The following is a 15,648-nucleotide window of genomic DNA, read 5'->3' on the forward strand; positions in this document are numbered from 1 at the left end:
TATTCTGTTACTTAGTAGTATGTTGTTTTGAGTTTTCTTAAACAGGTGACAGTAAGCCTAAGAAATATAATCGAAAAAAAAAGTCACATGTGGCTCCCTAAGATGTATATTCTATGACTAAAATCATTTTACCCAGAATTAGTGATGTACCTTGCATGATTTCAACAACAACAACAACAACATTTATTTATATAGCACATTTTCATACAAAAAGTAGGTCAAAGTGCTTTACATAATGAAGAATAAAAGACACAGTACGAAAATAAAATAAGTCAACATTAATTAACATAGAATAAGAATAAGATCCAATGGCCAGGGTGGACAGAAAAAAACAAAAAAACTCCAGACGGCCGGAGAAAAAAAATAAAATCTGTAGGGATTCCAGACCATTAGACTGCCCAGTCCCCTCTGGGCATTCTATCTAACATAAATGAAACAGTCCTCTTTGGATTAAGGGTTCTCACAGAAGGACTTGATGATGATTTCAAACCATGTCAAAGGGAAAAAATGGCATTCTAGAATGTGTTTAAATGTAAAGGTCCTTAGTTTTTTTTTAAAAACTCCATGAGTTGGTGATACAAGCATTTTATCACTTTCTGTCCTCCTCCAGGGAAGCAGTAGCTCACAGATGGTATGAAGTGAAAGATATTTGATGTCACTTCTCTCAAGGACACATATCGGGTCATGTCTGGGTGGGTTGAAATCACATGGGCATTCAGTTGTTGAGCACGATTTCAAGGTGTATTTGTATTAGCCTCAGTTTCATCATAATTTGGCCCAATCTTGTTATCCCCTTTTTCATAGTTAGCCTGAAGAGTGCACTTTAATGACAGCCTTAGACCTAGTTTTCAGTTCTCTTAATTTACTGAACATGTCTAACCATGATGATCTCTAATGCAAGTAAACTGTAACCACACACACTGGTGAAAGTAAAACGTCTATAGTAACATTTTGATATTTAAGGAGTTACTATGGAAGCTTTACTTTATAGTTTTCACAGTAGTAAAACTCACTGAACAGGCTTAACATTTGAGTGTTTTTTACTTTAGCTTTTAGAATACAGAATGGAAAGATTTGTGCATCTTCTTTAGCTTTTCAGGACCATCTAGGAGTGGCCTAGAAACACAGAAGAGTAGAAACGTTTTTGGAGAATTATGATATAAATGTATAAATGTTACCTTTAGCTGACAAAGCTACAGTCATCAGGAGAAGAAATTATTCCATGCAGCATAATTGTACTAAAATGTCATATTTTCCTCTTAGGAATGCTATGCATTTTAAAAGATAATCCTAATCACCTTTGGACAGTTCAGGCCTATACTGTACTGTTTATAAATCAAGAAAAGCCCTGTGCTCATCTTTGGTATGGACTAAACTCAAATCTCACAGTGCTCAGTTAAATGATAATGGAATGTTATAGGGCTAGTACACTCAACAGTCTCCAGTACTTGATAAATGTTTCATTAATGACTTGTGATCACCTCAGTCCAACTTTTCCATTTTATGTCTATGTGTATGTTTAAATAATAATAAGATAGAAATGGGTGAAACAGTGATAGACACTCTCCCGGCCTGAAGTGTGACACAGAGTCATGGGTTTCTTTCTTTCTTTCTTTCTTTCTTTCTTCACACAACAGCTTCAACCCCTCTCACTGTTCTTTTGTCTTTTATCTTTTTGACTCTTGTTTCTCTAGTTGCACCTCACTGTACACCTGTTTTACATTTTTGGCAAGAATCCAGTGTCTTATACCAGTCTTACAGAATTTAGACAATTGTAATAGTAGCAGAGAATGTTTTTTCATTCATGTATCCCTTATACAGTTCTAGGAACACTAAGATAGTCTTGAGTAATCTTTTGTTAGATTAGACTTCCAAGAGTGTTTCATGAGTTGTGTTTGACCACAGAAATTTATATTAAGGGCATTTGTTCTGTATCGATGAATGTTGTGCACCACATTCAGTTAAAATTGGTAAATTCCCAATATGCTGCTCATTTTTTGAAACCATCTCAAGTAATTTCATTGCACAACCTTTTAGGCTTCATATACGGCATATTTCTCACTCAGAAAATTTAAATGTAAAGAATATATCTCAGAAAATATATTTTGAAAATACATTATTTCATTCATATTATGCTCCCCTTCTTGTTATACTTACTATTAAAGTACCAACACAAAGTTAGTCAAGCCAGTGAGTGAAAGTAAATTTACAATTTAACCTCAAGTCATATAAAGTTAATGATTTGCTGTTCAGTGAACTAGAAATTCCAGACAGCTATAGTTTTAATGATCATTTCACATTATACTAATCTTAGCTCTAAGGAGTTTAACTACTTATGTAAATATTATTAACACTTCCATTAACAAGATCTCTGTTTATTTTCAGACCTGCATCATCTCCACAACTGTCACATGATGATACGCATTCACGGATTGAACATTATGCTAGCAGGTAAGGTGACCTTGTAGAAAGGATCAAATAAAACAATAACAAAATAAGTAACTGAGGTAGAGAGGCTACTTGGTAACATTGTCTATTCTAGCATTATTTGATTCATATGTTAGTGTTGACCTTTTACTGGTTAGCCTCCCCATACAATCAAAGGTTAAGCAATTCAAACTATTTTCTTACTTGCAGTTTAGTCTGGCCCTTGACTGACTAAAACCTATGTCACATTACACAGCTTTCCCAGCAATTGTCAGCTGTAGCTTTCATTTATCCTTCAAAGGTCAACGGTGTAAGATGTTTTGCATGTATTTCATTAACCCATCTAACAAAAAGTTTAAAATACTTAATGATAGAAGCTGCTTACCAGAAAATGCCCATGAATGAGAAGTTTTTTGTCTGAAATTCAGTCTTTGAAACATGTTGGATTATCATTATATTTTTGGTTCTAAATGTGAAAATCATAATGCAATACATATTGTATCCAGCATGTTTATACTTAAAAGTAAGTGTACATTTTAAACAGGTTTCAGTACCAAACAGTTTTGATTTGTGTGGCTTTTCTTGGGTGTACAATACTAAAGATTGAACATTGTTATTAACCTGCATGATGCCTGCAAATTTCTGTTGTAACTATTTTCGTTATGCATAGCTAGTAAAACCTGTATGTGAGAATTTTCTATTATACAGTACATTAACTACGTAAGACAGTGACATCTCTAAAATGAAACAAAGATAACTGTTTTATGGTTCATATACACAACCTAGAGAAGTAGAGGTCGTTTATATTAAGAACAGTAAGTGCCAGAGTAAGGAAAGTAAACTGTTGAGGCTTCTCATGTTATTTGTTCCCTTTAGGTGTGGAAAGTCTTGAATATTCGTGCATTTGTTTTAGTTATTGTTTGTTCCCTTTAGGTATGAAAAGTCTTGAGTATTTGTACATTTGTTTTAGTTATATTTGTAACTATTACATAACCTAGTTTAACCTGTGTATTTGGGTTCCATTGGACAAGTTAAAGTGCTATGTTCGAGAAGAAGCAAGTCTTTGGCCCTCTGGTTCTCTATCCTTACTCTGCAGTACTGGAGAAGCCTGCCCACCATAATTACAACAATTACGTCTTGTAAAGTTTTCACAAGGCTTAACACCTGTGCTTTTGTTCTCTTTTATTTGCCCACATATATAATATAGCACACAAGCACCTTAATTTGTGGATTACAATTCTTAGTTTTAATTTTGTAGTTTAGTAAATTTATATATATATATATATATATATATATAACTAACAAATAAATATAATATGTTGATTTTTGTCTTTATGCAATTGTGTCTTTTAAGTCATTTCAAAGCTTTGTACTGGATCATTTAGTGTTGGTTCCTTGTTCTCACTGCTGCTATGTTTCACTTCAGATATAAAACCCTACTCTTCTATTGAAAAACTGCTTTAAGCATTTATGAAGGGACTGAAGTCATTTTAGATAAAAAAAAAAAAAAGTTAAATCCTAAACGCCATTCTCCAAAGTATAACAAAACAATTGTATTTTAAATACCACATCCATTTGAAACACTATTTTTTTTATTGTTGTATTTGACCTTGATTTCGACAATAAAATATACATCAAAAAATATACAAGCATTCTTTTGTCTTCTTTTTGGAAGCCCTAAAATTCTTTAATTCTTTACCAGTTTTGATTTAAACTGACTTGTGCCTATTTTGATAAATACGGCTTTGAGTTTTTTGTTTTTCCATTCCTTCTGCTTGTAAAGAATAACATGTAAATCATGCTTGCTGCAAAGAGCTTTGAAAATTATTATTCCACAATGAAAAAATATACATCTCCATGGAGCCAATTATCATATTGATGTACAAATTCAGCAAAAAAATGCCCTCAGGCGCAGTCACTACGGGCAGGACAGCCACACTCTAGAGATCAACTCTGGAGACATAGTTCTTTTAAGATGCACATTTTTACTTTATATGGCAGATAAATTATATTAGAGAGATTATGAAGCAAGTGTATGACTTTTTTCCACCCCCTTTACTGTCACAAGTGAGTCAGGCTATTTTATAATCATTATGAAAAATGTACACTGCTATAGTTCCTTGTACTTTAATTAAAATGCTTCCAAAATTAATATGTTGTTCTCACGTTATATTAATTCATGTAGTGGTGCAATAGGTTATTTTTAAAGCCTTTCCTAATGCTTAATCCTCTTGTACCACCATGAAAATATGTATGCTTTGGACCTGGATTTTTGCACCAGGTAATGTTGTGCAGGGTCTGATTTTTATATGTTTACTGTGCAACCACAAGTAATATTAAATTAAATTACTAAAGACTTAAGCCATTCTGCAAAGTTACTTTTCTTCCTTCTCTGTTCTGGCAAACAGTTCAGTACTATTAAAGCCTGCACCAGTAGATTCAATGACCTGCTTCTAAGCATTACATGGCTATTTTTATGAACGGTAGGATACTTAAAGTATCACATGTGTCTATTATTAATGCTTATCTGCTGAAATAATACCGCTAGTGATTTTCCACTGCACATACAAGACATTTTTATCCTTCTGCAAAGCTCTTTAATGTCATTCTGTAAAACTGAAGATCTACATACTTCATCACCAACTGTAAGTGTAATAAGGAATTTTAGCGGTGTATTTGTACGCCTAAGTTTTAAATGTCCCCTGATAAAATAGATGAATGGTATACAGTATGTTAATTTCCATGATAGCATTTACTTTTTTCTGAATTCAGAATGTTTTCGGGATTCATAGCCTTTAAATACTACCATTACTGCACACACCCCATATTTTGGTTTGCGAACTGCTTTAAAAAGGAAGTATCAATCAATTTACACAATATTAATAAAGTCAAACAGACAAACTAGAGCAGACTCTTCAGTTAATTAAGCTTGTCGGGTAAGCTATGGTGTATTATTCCAATATATCATTCGGATACTTTTTTAAAGTTGTCAACTTTTTTAACATGGCTTAATAATTTGTTATAAGATCGACATTATTTTATTTCAAGAAGTGTTTACAGTAATCCCTCCTCGATCGCGGGGGTTGCGTTCCAGAACCCCCGCGATAGACGAAAATCTCTAAGTAGAAACCATATGTTTGTGTAGTTATTTTTATATATTTTAAGCCCTTATAAACTCTCCCACACTGTTAACATTATTAGAGCCCTCTAGACATGAAATAACACCCTTTAGTCAAAAGTTTAAACTGTCCTCCATGACAAGACAGAGATGACAGTTCTTTCTCACAATTAAAAGAATGCAAATAGATCTTCTCTTCAGGAGCAGAGAATTTCAGTGGGAGAGAGAGAGAGAGCGCTCGCAAAGAAAAGCAAACAATCAAAAAATCAATACTTGTGCTTTTAAGTTTGCGCGCATTTTTAGAGGAGCGTTAGTATCTTCTAAGCAAACAGGCCCTCTGCTCACATCTCCTCCGTCAGGCGCAGAGAACGTCAGAGAGAGAGAGCGAGATTAAAGCAACAATCAAAAAATCAATACGTGTGCTTTTGTGCTTTTAAATATGCCGAGCACCGCAATAAAGCTGCATTTTTTTAGAGGAGCGTCAGTATCTTTTAAGCAAACAGCCTCTGTGCAAACAGCCCCTCCGTCAGGCGCAGAGAATGTCAGAGAGGGTGAGAGAGAGGCAGAGACAAGCAAACAATCAAGCTCGCGCGGGATGCATATCTTATAGCATTGAGGAGTTTTAGTTAATATGTAATACATGCTCTGATTGGGTAGCTTCTAAGCCATCTGCCAATAGCGTCCCTTGTATGAAATCAACAGGGCAAACAAACTGAGGAAGCGTGTAGCATAAATTAAAAGACCCATTGTCTGCAGAAATCCGCGAACCAGCGAAAAATCTGTGATATATATTTAGATGTGCTTACATTTAAAATCCGCAATAGAGTGAAACCGCGAAAGTCGAAGCGCGATATAGCAAGGGATTACTGTATTCGTATCTTTCTTAAATGTGTTTCTCCTTAATTTTACTAAGTGTCTTCAAATATGTAATATACCTCTTTAACCAAAACTGATAGACCAATTTTATCAATGTTTTTGAGACGCTGCACGTTTTGAAGACTTGGATAAAGTCCTGACACAGCCTTCTCTGCTTAAGACTAAATAGCCTTAATTCCATTAGTCTGTCAATGTAGAACAAATCTTTTAGTCCTAGGATGCACTGGATTGCTCTTCTCTGAACAGCTTCAAGCATTGCTATGTCCTTTTTAGAGTGCAGGGCTATACACAGTACTCCAGATGTGGTCTCTCTAGTGTGTCATGTAGTCAAAACAAAATATCTCTTAATCCAGGGGTGGGCAAAGTAATTCCTGGAGGGCCGCAGTGGCTGCAGGTCTTTGTTCCAACCCAGTTACTTAATCAAAAGCACTTATTACTCAAGTAACACTTCTCCATTTTAGTTGTCTCGCTCATTAAGATTTTAAACCCTTATTGCATATTTTAGTCTTAAACAGCTGTATTCTTGGTTTTTAATTGCTTCTTATTAGTAATAAGATGCAAATGACAAAAGAAACTGGTATTTCTGCATTTAACTTGTTTCCATTTACACCTGTGTGTATTTAATGTGCACTATTTGGTTTAATTAAATACTTAGAAGGAAAGTGAGGGGAAAAAAAGTAAAGGGCTGAGAATTGCTCCTCAATTTTAGACTTCAAATTATTTGGATGATATCCTTAGAAAGGAAAAAAAATTTAGGATATGAGAATGACCTGACGTGGCAGATTTAAAGCATTAACAAGTCATGAAATTAAATTATTGGCAAGGATTATTTTCTAATTAAGCAACTGGATTGGAACAAAAACCTGTAGCCTTTGCGGCCCTCCAGGACTGACTTTGCCCACCCCTGTCTTAATCTATATTTCACAATTTTTACAGTTTAATAACATTTTGTTTGCAATATTAATTGTGTCTGCATGTTTTGTAGATGGTTTGAATGTCGACACAAATCATAAAAATCTTTTCAGGGGTGGGGTTGCTTCCTGTAGGATTGTGTCTCCTATCTTATCACCCACACATTAATTTGCATAACTTAGGTTGAAAATCTTTGCAGTTTTTAAGCTGGCAAATAATTTAAATTGTTTCATTTTGTGATGCATGCCATGTGTGTCCAGTTCTCTTAAAAATGAATTTAAATCTGATATATTTATTCACGTTCAGGCATCACCTAGCAGTGATAACCAGCCTAGCACTGTAGTTAAATATGCTGCTAAGTTCTCTGCCAAAACAGCATGATTGTCCCTTTTTGCTCTCTCTTTCTTTTTTAATTATTTTTGTTATTGCCATAGAACTGCAAAGTCTACCAGATACATGACTTTTTTTAAGAATTTCACAGAACTATTTACATAAATTTAGAATTAATGTTTTATTTGTACGCCTGTTTAACTTTTGTCCCTACATAAAAATGCGTCTTCTCAGCATATGTGTGAAGTAAATGAAATGTTTTACGTTACACTGAACACATGCATTAATCAAAACAATCTATTTGTGACTCCTTTCTACAGAAAAAGCAAGTATTACATAAAATAAAACTACCAAAATCTCCTTGTAAGATCTCCCCATGTTTGTCAGTTTCACATACAGCTCAGAATCCAGGCAAGCCACAAAATTTCATGGGCTGTTCAAGAAACCTTTGAAAAATTACTAGTATTAATAAAATAGGAACCCAGCATTAGTTCTAGAGGGACTATTTGGTGCAGCTTTAGTCTTGTTACATGTGAAGTAAGTGCATAAATTAGTCTTTCTCATTCCCTATCAAAATCTCTTAATTTTGCACAGGACATCATGGAGTGGATCCTACTCTCACAGTATCATGTGCAAGGCACAAAGTAACACACAAGATATACTTGTGTACAAACCAAGCTGATTCACAATCAGTTTAATAAAGTGATATATCTAAATTCAGTAATTGAGAAGGAGAAGAACTGCAAGCAAATAATGGTTTAAAACTTAGTAAGTTTTTAATGAAATTAATCAGATTTGAGAATGTAATGTTATATTATATTATGTAAGGTTTACATTAAAATGAAGTTCTGATTTCTTTCTGAAAACTTCAGTTTTTGAATGTCTTTGCATTGCCCTTCCATTTCCAGTCTTATTTCCAGTATCTGTTTTGCATTTTTATTGGTTCCATCATCATATATTAACTTTCTTTACTTTTTAGGAATAACGTTTTTGAAGGCAATCATTCAAAGTGGTGCAGTTTAATTCATTAGATTGATGTTCAATAGTGTTTTAAATGAATACATTTTCACTATTTTTTTTCCTTCATTCTGCAGGCTAGCTGAAATGGAGAATCGAAATGGATCATATCTCAATGACAGTATCTCACCTAATGAAAGCATGTAGGTTCTTCTTGAGTTTATTATTCTCTTTTATTTGTTTAATGTCTTTGGTCAGAGGCACTTGGTAGTTGTTCATATTTGAAAGTTGTATTCCACTTACTGCAGAGGAAAATGGAAAAGGGACATCTCTCTATATATAAAAAAATCCTAGAATGTAAAAGCCTGGCGACGAGACATGATTTTAAAAACCCGCAAGACAACAAAGACAGGCCATGGAGTGTCTCGCGGGGACCGTAAACATGAGACTTGGTATCGAGATTGTCCCAGGACAGTCTCGCGGGGACGTGGAACATAAGAGTCTTGCAAGACACACCCTTCTTATCAATTAAGAGCTTGGACAGCCCAACAAAACATTCAGTCGTGTAAAGTCACGTGGCACACACAGAGCCTGTGCTCTTAGCAAAGAAGAAAGAACAGTGTGGAGAAAAGAGATACATGTGCAGAGAAAGGTACAGAATATGAAAGCAGTTACAGTAGAAAGTATTTTAGCGTCCCAGCCAAGATGAAGCCTTTTTTGTTTTAAGTGCATGTTAGGTCCGTTCAAGGGAGGGCAGAGTACACCACGGCAGACTGATAGCTGGGTGCTGATTGATGCGGTAAAGGGGAGGTGAGACCCGTGGGAGGAAAGGTTGGAGAGGGTGCTAGAAAGTTGTGTTTGGAGTTACGCAGTCGGTGATTGTTAAAGTAGAACTTTTGTGACACTTTATTACGTCAGTCGCTACAGTATCAAAAAAAAAAAGATAGCACAGATCACATTGACGCAAACAAAAGGAAATTAGTTTAAGTCAGAGAATTTCAAAACCGGGGTTTAACTCACATGCATTTATTGGTTACTTTGCAAAAAAAAATATTAACTGCTGATGATGTGGATCGTTTTGTCTGTGCTGAAATTCCACAAAGAGAAACGTATTCTAAATTATGGTACAAAGTCATTAAACACAAGTCTTACAGACCTCATTTAAAAGATTCAGCATATTGGGACACGAAAGATTCCAAATACTGTTTTTACAGAAGTTCTGAAATGAAAGTGAAACTAATGAAATGGCAACAATTCGAAGAAAAAAAAATCTTACAAGTGTGTATCCGGAAAACCAAACACGGGGGTTGGCGAGCGAAGCGAGCAGGGGGTGAAGCCCCCTAGTAGAAATAAAATAATCAAAGTTTTACTTTGGAAGCTAAATGTATCTTTTCTGATTAGTACAGTAGGTATTTTGCATTCCACAGAATTGTGATGAGTTCTTCTTGTAACCGCCAACCAGAGCAGAGACATGAGGAAGGTGAAAAAGTCAGTATCACTGTCTCAGTGTCACTTAGAGGAGTATTGCTGTGTTACGGTCATCCAGAAGAGCAGTATGTGGAAGGAAGGATAGGTGTTGCTGACCAAATACAGCATATGCATTCATGGTCTTTACTAGCCAGCATTCGTGGCTTGCTTAGTTACCATTGTCAAGCCAAGTGAAACCCTGTGAGATCATGTGAAGCAAAGATTTGTACTGTGCAACAAGCAAAAATAACATAACATTCTCAAATCCTCATAATCCAATTCCCTGCAAAATTCAAGGTTAATGTCACTTGTACATAATACAACAAAATACCAGCAACAGGCAAAAACCCAATGAGTACAACATCATGGGTTGAAAGCAATCTGTTTATACAATATATTTAAGAAACTATCATGCAGTTGTCAGAATGAGTACTGGTTGAGTTGCCGGTTGACATGTATTTAAAACTATCACTGAATCAACTGAGGCAACCTCTACTAGTCTTGTACTCTTTGACCAAAACAGAGGAGGGAGAAAACTAACTGCTGAATGGTTAAAGTCTTTAATAATACCATTTACCCTTTTTAAATGCCCTGGGCAGGCAGAAGCAATGTGCCACTGTATTCACCTCATCATCTTCTGTAAGGCTTTATTTTTCTGAGATGAGCAAGGGCAGCATCAGAAATTTATTTGACCAGTGATCAGTGGACTCTACTCTGCACCTGCAGCATTTGGTGAACTTTGATAGAGATATGCAGGTTTCTTAAGGTGCTTAAGGAAGTAAAGTTCTTCATGAGACATTTTGACTGTATCTGAGATGTGTTGCGCCTACTTCAGGTTATCATTAAATGTGACATTCAGAAACATAAAACTGCTAATATTCTTCACAGCTTCCCCTCCTTGTAGATGGGAGTTTTGTCTGTCTTCAGCTTCCTGAAGTCTATCAAAAGCTTATTGATTTTGCTGACATTAAGGGAGAGAAATTGTTCCCTAGAACCAATGTGAAAAAAGTAAATCTCATTTCTGTAAGCCATTCCATCACTGTTGATCATCAAGCTTATAATGTAGGTGTCATCAGCAAATTTAATGATGAAGTTTGGTCAAATTGTCATATCTGAATAAATGGTAGAATGGGGGGCTAAACCTACTACCCCGAGGGTGAATAGACTGAGGATAAGTGTTGAGTAAATGACGTTGCCAGTGTACACGTTTTGGGGTTGCCACTCTTGCAGAGTTTTCTTCACCATGGGTTTGACGAAATCACAGAAGTGTTTGCGATATTCACCAAATTTGGCAAAATGCATTAAAATCAATGGGGTAAGAGGAACTGAACCAATTCTGAGTGGATTATAATGGTTTAAATTGGTCTCTTTAAATGTCCCTGGAGCTAGGGATTAGTCTGCCAACTAATCTGGACCTAACACACAAGTCTAAGAGCTTGCTCGTCAGCTTTAATAGAACAACAGTGTTAAGTGCTGAGCTGTAGTCTATAAAAAGGATACTGGCATGCCAACTTTCATTATCAAGCTGTACCAGGTTGATACAAACCTCAGGGGATATAGTATTCTCCGTAGACTAGTTGTGACAGTATGCAAACTGGAGTTGGTCCAGACTATCTGGAATATTTTATTTAATGTGGCTCAGCACTAGTCTTTTATAGCAGCAAGCAGTAAGATGAAGTTGCAACTGAATCAATTTACATCACTGCTGAGTGTCTGCAAATCTAATAAAGCCGGAAAAAGACCTACTTGCTATTAGTTTAGTTCAGTTGCACACAGATCATGAAAATAATGATTTTTATGTCAATATAGGTGGTTTTATTTGACTTTATATAAGCAATCTCATAAAAAGATTACTTGCTATGCTTAAATGAAATAAATAGTACTGTTGCTTCTTTAGTGATAAATCTTTGTAAAATATATCTATTGGGATCTCAGGATTTTGGCAAACTAATGCCATTTGTTAGTAAAATTAAATCATTGTGTGCTATGAATATATCCGTACCTAATAATGTTATCTGTTTATTTTGTCTTTTTTTTCTTTCTTTGCTAAGCTCAGTGGCAAATCTTTTTTATATGTAACAAGGTTTCTATGCATTCTGTAAAAGCTTTGAAAGGTAAATTGAAAGGAAATGGCAAAGGGTCATATCCTTTTATGTAAAAGGGAGGTCAATAAAGACAGTAATGATTCTCCCAAATAAGAGGATAGAACAGTGATCTGTTATGCAGTTACAGGTTTTCATTTAAGAGAACAAAAGTATTTTTATATAGATTTTTAGCAACTAGCAAAAACAGAAGAACATCAAATTAAGATTCATTCTTATTTTTAAGTAAAGGTAGAGGATCATGCAGTTTTTGAGTCTAGATGGCCTGCTGCTTAATTATTTGCTTTTCAAATGACAGGACAATCGCTGTAATATACACCGTATATGCTAAAAAAGAGATTCGACCAACAAAGAAGTAAATTGCAGTACAGGTGCAGTTAATGCTACACAGGTTGTCTTTAAATTTCATAGGTCTTCTTTTTTTAATTTCTAAAGAGGGTCTTTGAAATTGCTTTAATATTAATGCTTTAAATCAAAACTGCATAAACATATAGTGTGAACCAGAGATCAAAGAAAATGTCCAAGAGAATCCTGGCACATATCTTTTCTGAACTACTTGCGTGGCCTTGATTATGGGATGCTTAGATGAATCCATGCATCATTTCATTCCATTAAATTAAAAACGAGAAAGGAAAAAAAAATCCATGTAATTGTCAAGAGTGCACCCATATGTCTCTCCTTTAGAGTACTAGGCACTGCAGTATTAATTGCTTTTAAATCATTTTTTTTATGATTATATATTTTACATTCTGTAAATTAAGTACATTAGTGTAACAGAGAAGTAATAGGTAGTGGTCACTAGTGGTCAGACTACACCTAATAATTGATATGTCCTTACTTTTTGGTATTAATAATTGTAAAATAAGGATGTGTTTGTAATGTGCCTTTGTAACAAATATTTTAGAAAGGCCACAATAATGACTTTAAATAACTACTTTTGAATAAAGCCAGGTTATTTTGTAAAAATGGTCTTTTTTTGAAATCTATCTGAAATATTGCTAAAGACCATTATTCTTTGTAATTGCAGATCATAAGTTTTAGCGCAAGCTGATCAAATGGCTGTATTCTGACTATCTTAAAGGTGCAAGTAGTACTGAACCCAGCCCAATTGCATGTTTGCTTTTAAATGGGGTTCTTCCCTTTAATTAGTTAGCATTTCCTCTTGCACCACTTTGTATATACCGTATATGCTCCAATAGTGGCCCCTGGCATTTATTTGCAAAACTAGCCTCGGCTCCACACGCTTAATAGAGACCGGCTGCTTTTAGAGACCAGCCATTATTAACAAAAACCTTCAGAACGCAATGTTTCTTTTGCGCGTGTCGGTACATGTAGGTACACAAAAATATCGGCTAATTTTACAAACAGCTATTTTTTTTTAATTTCACATGCTGCATAAGACTGTTAAAGATAAATGGCAATGTCTTTCTGTATCTTTCGCTGCTATTCGTTCTCCGAATCCGCAATGATGGCTTTGTTGTTGTCCAGTTCTCTATCGCCTTCCTCTTCTTCCAGGTTTATCCGTATTTTGATCAACTCAGCATGAAAATGAAGCAGTTTTAGAAACTGGTATATCCGCATTTCTTATATATGCAGCGTGCTGACATGCACATGTATTACACATGCAAAGATACAGATGCTTACAGTGTACGCTAGTTGGCAAATATCAAAGACCCGGCTACTGTTAGAGACCGGTTACTATTTGGCCACGTCCCCTCTGAAGCCCGGTGCATATTAGAGACCGGTGACAATAAGAGACTCGGCGTTTATTGGAGCATATACGGTATATAACTTGTTCCTATCATGAACTGTATCATCTAATATACTGATGAACTGAGTTTGTCTTTTGATTCTCAGAGATGATGAGCACTTGCTAATCCAGCATTACTGCCAGAGCTTAAATCAGGAGTCACCCTTGAGTCAGCCCCGTAGCCCTGCCCAGATTCTCATCTCCCTGGAAAATGAAGAGAGAGGAGAACTTGAGAGAGTCCTCAGTGATCTAGAGGAAGAAAACCGGTAAGCATTCACTTGGTCTTATGTCACAGCTTTCACCTTGAGATAAGATGGTGAAGATGAATATTCTTCATTTTACACATGCAAACAATTACTGGCTCTCCCACTGTTGTGATATTGTATATCTATATATTGTAATTAATCAGTAATTATCTGCTCTACTATAGTGTAGCTACCAATTACGTACTGTGAAGCTATAATGTACTTATGAAAGAGAAATATGTACTTACAATACAGTATTTCTGTAAGTTCACATTAAGTACATGGTATAATGAATAGTTACGCTATAGTGAGACAGGTCATTACAGTGTTAATACACTGTAATAAAACACAATTTGAGTAAAGTGTGGCTTCAAAAATATGTCTATGAATAATCAAATTAAATTCTTATACCATGATTATGTGAGATATGAGCATCTCTCTGTTATTAATATAATAAGATTTTTTGTCATTGTAATATGCCACTAAATAAATATTTTCCATGTAATGACAGAGCCTTCATTTTTAGAGTAATGAATGCAATCCTCCTCATTAATGTTTCTTCATCACACAAGTAAAGACCATAAACAGAAGTTGACTATACAGGAAAGAAAGAATGGAAACAGGGAAATAATAAACCCCACTTTAGAGCCTCAAGGAAGACCTTAAAATGCCTAGACTAATATACACATGAACAACAACTCTTAAATATGCCCAAGACTACTGAATACCTGCTTTTAAAATGATAATTAAAGGGAAGCGCAGTTTATATGCAGCTAGAATCCCAAGCAGGTGACCCAGTTATAAAATGCATATGAATTTATTGCACTCATTATATTTCTAGTCACACGTGTTAATTTCCCCTGCACTTGTAAATGGCAAAACCTACATTATAACATTTTTTCTTAATTTGGTGACAGCCAGGTGGCTGAGGAATAGGAATGAAGGTGGCTCTGTTCAATATACAATCTTTGGTTAGTGCACGATTGTTTGTAAAACATTGTCAGCCCTTCATCTAATACCTTCAAGTCAACTTTCTGTAGCATATCTGTTTTGGCATGTTTTCTTCTGTGCCAGTATACTCCAGCTTTTACATTAGCCTATTTCAAAAGATAACTGCAAGTTTCCATCAATGTACTGCCTTAATGAAAAGGATGGTAAAACGGTTAGGGGCTAGGCATGAATTATTTAGCATAACTTTAGGTTGTTAAACTAATGGCTTGTCTGCCTTTCATGTTTTCTGTAAGAGGAAGAAGAAGATTTTTTTTTTTTGGTTGTTATTGCTTTTTGCTGATTGTAGGCTATTTGCATTCTTTGTTCATACAACTCCATTAGCCAGAGTGGTTTTAAGACGTCTGTGACAGTGAGAGCAGGTGCAGTTAGGAACTGTTTTGACTTTGTGAAGAAAATACAAATTTGCATTTCTGTATCTTCAAAGCATCATTTGCAAAACCCTTAGTCTCATCA

The 15,648-nt window shown here is 35.2% G+C and overlaps 1 protein-coding gene across 15 annotated transcripts in view; it reads left to right on the forward strand.

The window, feature by feature from the left end:
* Positions 1–15,648, forward strand: part of dmd (dystrophin) — a 2,654,580-nt gene that overhangs the window by 2,604,483 nt on the left and 34,449 nt on the right. For all 15 annotated transcript variants that reach the window (XM_039745194.1, XM_039745193.1, XM_039745197.1 and 12 more), the window contains 3 exons: positions 2,386–2,451; positions 8,758–8,823; positions 14,047–14,205. In XM_039745194.1, the coding sequence (XP_039601128.1) occupies positions 2,386–2,451; positions 8,758–8,823; positions 14,047–14,205 (291 nt within the window). The remainder of the gene's footprint in view (positions 1–2,385; positions 2,452–8,757; positions 8,824–14,046; positions 14,206–15,648) is intronic.

Source organism: Polypterus senegalus, chromosome 2 (assembly GCF_016835505.1).
Source record: "Polypterus senegalus isolate Bchr_013 chromosome 2, ASM1683550v1, whole genome shotgun sequence".
In the NCBI taxonomy this organism is placed as follows: Eukaryota; Metazoa; Chordata; class Cladistia; order Polypteriformes; family Polypteridae; genus Polypterus; species Polypterus senegalus.